This window comes from Argentina silus, assembly GCF_951799395.1.
Source record: "Argentina silus genome assembly, chromosome: 1".
Classification (NCBI taxonomy): Eukaryota; Metazoa; Chordata; class Actinopteri; order Argentiniformes; family Argentinidae; genus Argentina; species Argentina silus.
The window spans coordinates 27,900,015-27,910,097 of NC_139655.1; the positions used below are offsets into that span (position 1 = coordinate 27,900,015).

The 10,083-nt window shown below is 45.5% G+C and overlaps 2 protein-coding genes across 2 annotated transcripts; one reads left to right on the forward strand and one right to left on the reverse strand.

Annotated features, from left to right (window-relative positions):
- The first annotated feature begins 27 nt into the window (after positions 1–27).
- On the forward strand, positions 28–2,678 carry ndufb4 (NADH:ubiquinone oxidoreductase subunit B4). Its single transcript, XM_083666324.1, has 3 exons — positions 28–234; positions 903–1,046; positions 2,530–2,678. The coding sequence occupies exons 1-3, from the start codon at positions 58–60 to the stop codon at positions 2,590–2,592; spliced, it is 384 nt and encodes a 127-aa protein (XP_083522450.1). The 5' UTR covers positions 28–57; the 3' UTR covers positions 2,593–2,678.
- Positions 2,679–2,918: 240 nt separating this feature from the next.
- Positions 2,919–10,083, reverse strand: hgd (homogentisate 1,2-dioxygenase). Its single transcript, XM_083696876.1, has 14 exons — positions 9,976–10,083; positions 8,727–8,798; positions 8,527–8,615; positions 8,233–8,338; positions 7,942–8,001; positions 7,761–7,852; positions 7,570–7,604; positions 7,374–7,453; positions 7,165–7,264; positions 6,742–6,866; positions 4,769–4,873; positions 4,046–4,172; positions 3,468–3,649; positions 2,919–3,234 (listed from the first exon to the last, which is right to left on the reverse strand). Exons 1-14 carry the CDS (start codon positions 9,988–9,990, stop codon positions 3,091–3,093), a joined length of 1,332 nt encoding a protein of 443 aa, XP_083553002.1. The 5' UTR covers positions 9,991–10,083; the 3' UTR covers positions 2,919–3,090.

The following is a 10,083-nucleotide window of genomic DNA, read 5'->3' on the forward strand; positions in this document are numbered from 1 at the left end:
TGTCATAACGCGAGACTGACGTGTTCACGTTGCCTAGGTCTGTTTCAATTCTGAAACATGGCGGACTATAGAGAAGCGCCCTTGGCGGCTCTGCCAAAAACATTGGACCCAGCTGAATATTTCAACCTCTCGCCGGACCAGCGGCGTGCCCAGGAGGAGAGGGCTGCACTCAAGTCGCAATTGAAGAGACAATACCAGACGCAGCTCAACGACCCCAACAGAAAAGCGCTGATCGTAAGTCACCTAGCTAGCTACTAGTACTAGCCACAAGTCACAGCTAGCACCAGTAGCTTGCTGATATAGCTAGGTAGCTGCGTTTCTCATGACCTTGTACCAATTCATCATGAAATATCACTTGACTGGGGAAATGACATGCATATCGCCGCATATGGATATGTGGCAAGCTTTTCACATCTGTTTACTTTTCCGAGCTGTGGTTGGGTTTTGGGAGCTAATGGTGCCCGTCTGGTTGTGGGGGAGACGAGCTAGCAAAACTCATGATTACTATAATGTTGTTGGTAGTTTAGTTGAAAGCCATGAGTTAGCTGAGAACGTCTATTGTCCTCAAATGTGCAACTCATTTATCTTTGACTAGCTAGACAGGAATCAACAAGCTTGAGCCCATGAACATGTTGTGATAAACAAACTTCCTGTGCACCTAATTATATTATGAGAATATTACAGATGCCTAACCACAATACCATTTGTTTTCGTAATTAATTTAGCTTAACCCTTTGCAATATTCAAGTTTATTTAGGTTTCCAGTGCACATTACAGCAATAAGGATGTGACATACAGAACAAATAAAAAAGATCAGTATATCAATATTATGCTCACAAACCTTAATACATTGATGTCCTCCCTTACGTATGTCTTGTTTTCTCTTTTGCCTCTACTCGCAGGAAGACCCTGCCCTCACACGCTGGATATATGCACGTACCAACCCCTACCCCCATTTCAGACCCACAAACAAGACATCGATGGTAGGATTCCTCTTCGGAGTTCTGCCCCTCTTTGTCTGGTACAAAGTCTTCAAAACAGACAGGGTAAGACATGCACCCTCCTTCCTTACTAGATATTTCCCAGGTCTAGAATGTTCAGAACGTAGCAGATATAGGCCCTAATGATTGAGAAGGGATGGAATCAGATCAACACTCCACGTGGAATGGAGAATGACGTTTGTTATGTGCAGCGTAGATCCGCCAGAAGCTCTAAATCTTTCACTCAGTACAGCTGTGTGTCTTCAACACTGTGAGGTGGAAGGCTTGGTTTGGTTAGAGATGATAGCCTACCTTCTCATCAAAAGACCTTGGTTCGTTGAATCAGGTGTTTTTAGAGCAAGGCTGGAACCCAAGCTTGCCCACCAACAGCTTTCCAGGACCAGGTTACCATACTAAGCCTACACCCTTCCCATTACAGTGTTGACAACACACCCAGGGCTTCAACGGTTGATTGAAACATTTAGTGTCGTAAAATAAACCTGACTCTTCTTCATATGGATAGAGAGTTGAGTCCATCTATTCTGTGTAAATAGTTTCTATCTGCAAGGGTCTTGTTTCTTGAATATCATCGTCATGTGTGCTCTAGTCATTGAACCTAGGTAGGCCTAGCCTACATTGAACACACAGTGAGGGTGGTTATGCTAGAAATGTACATTGCATACTGTAGTTGTCTATGTAGAACGCTGACTGTCTGCCTTTTGGAGCCTTTGAGGTACATTCACATCTACACCTTGGAAGGTGACCTTTCTCCCTTTATGAAATGTTGCCGCAAATAACAAGTTATCAAAGCCCTTCCTTGCTGTTCCTCAGATCCAGTCCAACACCACTTGAGAAAATCCACTCAAAGCTCAATTTCTAAATGATCAATTGGAGCTGAAGAGGCCTGTATGCCAGACATGAAACATAACGCAGGCCTACATTTGTGCATTATCATCACACTGATCACTGTCTGTCATCAACTTCAGAGTATAAAGTGCAGTGTTTTAGTGGTGAGATGAGCGATGCGTCAGACAGTCCTGATTCACCTCATCAGTCATTTATACCTACCAGGTTATTTCAGTTAATCTTTTTTTAATATTATTTTTGAATATACCTTTTTTTTTGTTAGAAATATAGTCAGGGGCGAATGAGCCCCTCGTTCACACTGAACTCATCTGTTCTTCAGCTCCGCCACCATTTCTCTCACTCTGTAACGGTGAAGAGGACATTTCAGTTGAGATGGCATCGCCTCATTTTCTCTCTATTGTTATTGAAATTCCCTCCCTGAGTCTCCCTTCAGAGACATGTCACCGAGACCTTGCTACTGAGTGCTATTGTCAAGCTGGGCTGTAATTTCCTGCTATTTCTCTATTGGGAGAAAGAAGGCCTGAAATTCATAAGATGTTCATTCATTTTATGAAAAAAATAATAAAAGAAACGCAGAGAGTTATATTGATGGGGGTTATGTAGGCAATGTTGCTGTCTCTGTTTCCATGGTGACCTGATGGCTGTACTTACCCCCCACCCCTCTCCCATTTTGTGTTTCCAGGACAGGAAAGAGGAGGAGATCAAGGCTGGGAAAGTAGACCGCAAGTTGAAGCTGGTGTATTGAGCACACATCACAGACTTCCAATGTAAAGTGTTAAATAATGTCCAAGTGTAACTATTATTAATATCTAAATAAACGTTATTGTTAAAAACAAAACAAGTGTCTGGACTTTTGCGAACTCAAGCTGGTGGATGTTGAAAAGAACCAAAATTAATGTTGTTTTTGTTTTTTTTACTGAAATAAGTGACAATGATGTGCGGCAGTAGCCTGTAAAATGTGCAGGAGTTGGTCTGTAACACTCAGAAGTCCTTGACCTGTTGTTGACTATCACTTTAAAGAGACACTTTCAAAGACATACATCCACATTTATTTATTAACTTTTTCCTGTGTAAGGTTTGCTAATGAACTGATCATTCAATGCAATAGGCAGAGAGCAAAGGACACTAGGTCAAAGTGCGTTCAAATTGATTGAGCCATGGTAGAATAGTGATGAATGCCTGTCTCACTGGTCCCCTACACCCGGTCATATTGTGTGTACTGGATCCGCCTTTAGCCTCTCTCCTACTGTTTGCTGGGCCTCCAGTTGGGGTTGAAGTGGCTGCGGAGCGGCTCCCAACACTGGTAGTAGCTCTTGTCCAGCCGCTGGCACGTCTCCAGACCCCACTTGGTGACCGCCATGCTGAAGGACGACTCAAACATGAAGGCCTGAGAGGGAGGGGGAGGGGGGAATGTCACAGGTAACAGAATCAACCATTCATGGAGGTCAGAAAGCACAAGACAGAGACGATCCTTCACTTTGTTTACTTTGCTTGTTAAAATGGTTATGAGAATCAGTCAGCCTAGAATGAGTGCATTGCCGTGTATATATTGAATATATTTCAGTATCTCACTTGTCATTGTGGAATCGAAATAAAGTATTTGTGAGTGCGTGTGTTTACCATGGTCCCCTCAGCCACCCTCTCTGGTTTGAGAGGCGTGGTGCTGTTCTTCTCGAAGCAGCCTTCGTCTGGGCCGTGCGGGGTCATCATGCTGTGGAGACTGCCCCCTCCTGGCTGGAAGCCCTCCTCCTTTGCCTCGTAGTGGCCCTTGATCAGGCCCATGAACTCACTCATGCAGTTCCCTACAGAACACACAGGGGGAGCTCTGACACAACACTACACAAATGCCAGGGGTAGTCACTAGATGGCCATGTAAGAACAACACTACTAGAGTAGGCTAGATGGCCACTTAGAACGGACTAAAGTGTGCAGTAGCCTGTCAGACTGTATGGACAGGTGTATGAGCTGACTCACTCTGAATCTACAGTTCATGTCAGGTGAGGCTAAGGTAAGAGTTAGAGTGATACAACTAGGGCTCTGTTTTCAGACGCAAGTCCAAATGCAGGCGTATTGCCAATCTGTGTCGGTGGTATAACAGGTGAAATTACCCCTGTGCTGGAGTGCTGTCTAACCTCAGGTCTAACCTTTCCAGACTAGCTGTGGCCATTACTGTGGCCATAGAAGGTAAAGGGTCTTACGGTGGTAGTAGGGGGGTCGGAAGGTGCGGTCAGCCACGCCCCAGCGCGGGGGGAAGATGACAAAGTCAGCGATGGCCACTCCTGGGCGAGTGGATTTGGCCGTCAGCACCGTGAAGATAGAGGGATCCTGACATAGATACAGGGGATGGGTCAGAGTCAGAATGGTGTATTGTACTGGACTGTGTTGTCTGTCTTGTGTCATTGCTGTGTATGTCATTGAAATGTAGAGCTCCCCACCATGCTGTACTGAAAACCAATTCCGGCAACCTCAGTTGTGTGGCAATAACAGGAGTGTGTGTGTGTGTGTGTGTGTGTGTACGTCTGCATGTATGTGTATGTACATGTGTGTGTGCGTGAGTGTGCGTGTGTGTGTGTGTGTGTGTGTGTGTGTACACGTCTGCATGTATGTGTGTGTACATGTGTGTGTACGTGTGTGTGAGTGTGCATGTATGTGTGCATGTATGTGTGCATGTGCGTATATGTGTGCATGTATGTGTGTGTGTGTGTGTGCGTATATGTGTGCATGTATGTGCATGTATGTGTGTGTGTGTGTGTGTGTGTGTGTGTGTGTGTGTGTGTATATGTGTGTGTGTGTGTGTGTGTGTGTGTGTGTATATGTGTGCATGTATGTGTGTGTGTGTGTGTGTGTATATGTGTGTGTGTACGTGTGTGCGTGTGTGTGTGTATATGTGTACGTGTGTGTGTGTGTGTGGTGGCTCTCACCGCATGGTCGAAGGCCACACTGTTGATGACCATGAAGTTCTCCAGGTTGTATTTGTAAGGCGTGTAGTTGCCATGCCAGGCTACAACGTTGAACGGAGAGAAATCCTACAAAACACACAAACACCATGAACAACACAAGCCTGACACACATCCGATTAAAGGGATTCAATTGAACAATTGAAAGGAACAAAAAAAACAGAACAATGAACATCTTTGTCTTCTTAAATTCACAGAGAGACGAAATGCGGCATGACATAAAGTAAAAAGTGGAAAGGACGATAGAGGCTGATTTTGAAACGCGTTTGATGCCTTCTTTCATTCCCCCCTTTCTTTCCATTCGCCCTGTTCTTTGTGATACTCAGTTCCAGGTATTATGCTATAATTGGCTTCACAATCAAACTTTCCCAAACTTTCACTGGTTTGAGGCTTATTGAGAGTGGAGAGAGGGGAAGGAGAGGCGGTTGCGGTGTAGAGATATTTCTTTATCTTGATTGTTAAAACCACACAGCAATTTTATATAGCAGTTCTGTTCTGATAATGTCGCTGTGAAAGAGACATTCAATGGCAGCTCTAAAATCAATATAATTCATTCCAGCTCAAGCTGCTTTCATTGCTGACCTCTGTACCCTCATCTCACACATACACACACACTTTCAATCACACACAGACATGCGTGCACGCCCTTACACTCTCAGAGTTACTGGTACACACTCAGATACAGTACAAGCACGCACACACACACACACAAAGTCACCATGCACCCCAGGGGGTTTGAGGACCCCAAGGCAGGTAATCTTTTGGGCATTACAGTTCCTGTGATAACTCTGCCAGACTCGATTAAAACGGAGCGAGAAAAGAAAACACTCACACTCACCACACACACACACAAAACACAAACATATTGGCCCAGTCAAGCAAATAATAAGTTAATTTGAGCAATTTCAGCTCTCTGCAGGAGGACCAAACAGCAGGACGAGACGCAGCAGCCCCTTCCCCGAGACGAAGCCTGCACCACCACCACCCCACACACACACACACACACACCTCCAACCCGCACCACCCCTTCCTTCTTCTGTGTCCCCCCACCCACCTACCAGTCTAAGGAGGGGGGGGGGCAGAGTGTGTCAGTGCCAACAACCCAGTCCCAGAGAAAAGTAGAGAGGGAGAAACAGAGAGAGTAAGGGGAGGGAGGGAGGGAGGGAGGGAGGGAGGAAGGGGGGTAAATAATGAGGGACGGGTCAGGTATACACACCCCTCCCTATGTGTTCTCTGTTCTGAATAAGCACAGACACTGTGCTCAAAATCGTTTCCACGGTTACCTACATCACCCCACCCCTCCTCCCCCATCCTCCCCCTCCCTGTCTCTGTAAAAACCCTCCTGTCAGACATAACGAGTCGATCCAATTACCCGCCTGACAGGATGTTTCAGGGGGGAAATCATTCCCGAGTGAAATATGCTAAAATTAATGCTTAACGCGAGAAACGTTTTTCCTCCGATGAAAAGATATGCAGGTATCTGGCTGTAACTCCGGGATGCGTTAACTAATTATGAATGATTAAGACTGGTAAGGGAGCTGAGACAAGAGCCTGCTGATCTCACAACAGTCTGACGTTTCATATCAATTCAATAGATTCAATTCAATAGAAAAATGCAGCTAGCTGCTAATAGGCCTCAACCAGTCTGTTTCCACCTATTAATATTGACAGGACGCACCATAACAATCTAGACACAGATCATTAAGAAACCAAAGTATGTAGGCGACAGGTTGCTGCCATGGAACACACTCTACAACTGTAAGTGCAAACACACACAAACTGACACACTCACATGGACATGCATTATGCATTACACACACACACACGCACACACAAACACACACACACACGTACCCACGCAAGCACACGCACACACACACATACACATACATGCACACGCACACTCACTCACTCAGGCATACACATGAAACACACACCTGTTGGCTGGAGAAGAGCTTGCCCTGGTACTTGTTGATGACAGTGTAGCCGGTGACCACTGTGCGTTCCTCGTACCATGCCATAGGAACCAGGAAGTCCCTGGGATTGGCCAGGCCGTTGGCCCCTGTGACGATCATTGGTTCACAGGTCAGAAACGAATAGGCCACTTAGTATGGTTGTTTGGTCATAGAAGTCAGTGATGAAGACATGGATGGTAATATCTATATAGCAGACATGTAGACAGACATTACAGTGATCAGACCAGGGGTCTCACAAGAACAGTGTAGGACTAGGACATGATAAGGGTTGGAGAGGAGAGATGAAAGGGGGAGGTGAGGTATGATACTAGTCAGAGGGAGGAGCAGTGTGTAGTGTAGTGTTGACAGATGGAGATAGGGAGGAGGTAGAGAGGCGGCCCACACCTATGGGTCCCAGGTCAGGGAGCTCAAAGTGGGCTCCATACACCTCTAGCACGTAGCCTCTGGTCTCCCCGAACACGTCCACACTGAAGCGCATTCCTTGCTGGAACACACAGGTGAGAGGGGACAGGAGGTCAAAGGTGAATGGGAGGTGTAAAGGTGAGGTGAGGAGTTGAGGTGAGGAGACAGGGAGGTGACAGGGAGGAGCTCACCTGGATGACACAGATCTCGTTGGGCTCAACCATCATTTTCCCAAACTCTGTGGTGACCAAGATCTCACCCTGCTGGGGCACTGAGAGGGAGAAAAGGGAGAGAGAGAGGGGGGGGGGGGAGGAGGCATCAGGTTATAGCAAAAGCATTCTTCTTAAGACTATTTATGCAAACAATGTTAAAGGCATTTGGACTAACCAATTAGGAAGTCTCCATCTGAGTTGTTGAAACACCTGAAAAGAAGAGACCATATTTAGTGTGTGAAATTGGACACATAGTATGGTGCATACGTTTGTATAAATATGGGTAATGGTAACACATATTGGAATCACACACACCACACACACACACACACACACACACACACACACACACACACACACACACACCTGTCAATCATGGAGGTGTTGCAGGTGAACATGTGGATGCCAATCCCGTTGCGAGATTTGGCGTCCCCAGCTCCACACAAAGTGTGCAGACCCTGAGACAGAACAAACCAATCAGAATCAAGGAAAAGAGAGCGTGTTGCTGAATCAGCCAATCTCTGGAGAAACTAGTTCTCCGTCTTACCGTCACAAAATCCAATTTCTTCTCCGAAGATTTAGGGATGATGAATGGTAGCCATCGGAGCTATGGGAGAGAAATCTGCTGTTTATATTCTATTCTATTTATTCTATTCTATTTATTTTAAATGTATTGTTTGCACTCCTCTGTGGCACTGTCACTTTTGCATTTCACTGCATACTTATATGCACGTGACAAATAAAGAATCTTGAATCTTGAATCTTGAAATCACTTATTAGTATATAATGTGCATTCCAAAACTACCCCCCCCCCCTCTCTCTCTCTCTCTCTCCATACCTGGTTTGGATCTGGTTCCACCTCGTCCCATTTCTCTGTTAGGTTCCCACAGTGCATTGCGGTGTAGGGCTTGTGTCGGACGGAGGGCAGAATACGGTAGAACCAGCTGGAGAACAGAAACAAATGAGCTCAGAGTGTGTGTGTGTGTGTGTGTGTGTGTGTGTGTGTGTGTGTGTGTGTGTGTGTGTGTGTGTGTGTATGTGTGTGTGTGTGTGTGTGTGTGCGCGTGCGTGTGCATACATAGAGGACCAATAAATGAGAAGGCTCCTGTCAATCTGTAAAAGAGATAGATACCTCCTTTTATTGGCTGGCCGGGGACAGGTGAAGGCAGACCCAGAGAGCTGCTCAGCATAGAGACCATAGGGACACACCTGAGGGTTGTTCTGCAGAGACACAACAGAGGTTGATGGACAGGTGTGTATGGGGTGTTAGTCGAGTGTTTCACTGCAGTATGGGATGTTGAGGGACAGTTTGTGTGTGAGGTAGGTTCTCACTTGTCCTTCAGGTAAGGATCCTGGGCAGCGAGGGTCCTCGGAGGAGAATTCATTCCCAAAACCACTCATGTACTGGAGGAGACACAGACTGCACATGAGTGGACAGTCACATGACATTTCAAATCAGTTTTGAGGACAACCAAACTTCTGCTTGATTTGGGTATATCAGGCTGCATTTTCAGATCATTGACAGCACTCTACTCAAATCGGCTTGTTCCCTCTAGATATGTCTCTATGTAGTGGCTTATACAGATAAAGTATATTACGAATGGCCATCATCATCAATAATGTGCTATACTCGAGTTATCTTTTGATTTAATATATTGATAACATGTTGATTGTGATACTCATTCCACTTGTCTCATCTGATTGCGAGTTGGCACAATACCGTTGCCTACGTGACGGTTCTGAACGACCCCCTTTCTGTCCCTGTTCGGGAACATAAGGAACTTGGCTCGCACACAAATCATGGAAATCGCGCTGAGTCATTGCGGGTCTGCAAAAGCGCACGGGACGGCCTGTTTCCAATAAATGCGCGTCCACGTGAGACCAACCACTGGTAGAGTGTGTGCGTAAAGTTTGGAGGAAGAATAATGCCCCGTCTCGCCCCACCATAGGCTACAGTGTTTTTATTTTTTATCGGCCTACCCACAAATGATAGGGTCAACATGTAAATGTAAAACTATTTCCACACAACTGTCGCCTATTTGACAGTTTCAGCTAAGACCTATGCCTAAATGTAAACTGCAGACTTAGACTCAGACCCCTAGACCTACAGATTATGTGCCGACTACTAAAAAAGAGACATAACAAGTTGTTTGTCAATAGTAGGTTAGCCTGGCTACAACTGAGATCAATCGCACACCGGCGGCGCGCAGACAACATCTGGGCAGCTGCTGAATCCAGAGCTCTGATTGGTCTGAGGGGAACGCCCCTAGAGCACGAGCAGGCCGTTTGACAGCAACACTGCAGATGTGACTGCAGATATTCTATCCTTTTACTTTAGTGAACCCATTGGCCTATTTAACACATTAGACATCAGATTCAAAATCTCGCTATTTAGATTAATCTAGATGTGAATTTAGTTATCTAGATGTGAATATCGCAAACCTTTATTTCCACTTTTTGAAACTTCTCGATAAAGACATAAAGTAAATTAAAGTCAAAACATTTAAGCAAAATGTAAGATTAACTAAGTTTGATAATATCCTACATGTTGAGTTCAAGTTGACTGAATACTTCTCCTTACCTTCAACCCAGCCATTATGCTTACTTTCGAAACCTTTTAACTGGAGCAAATAGTGACTGTCCAACGCACTGGTTAAAACTTAACTAACTCTCCTGTGACTCTCACGCG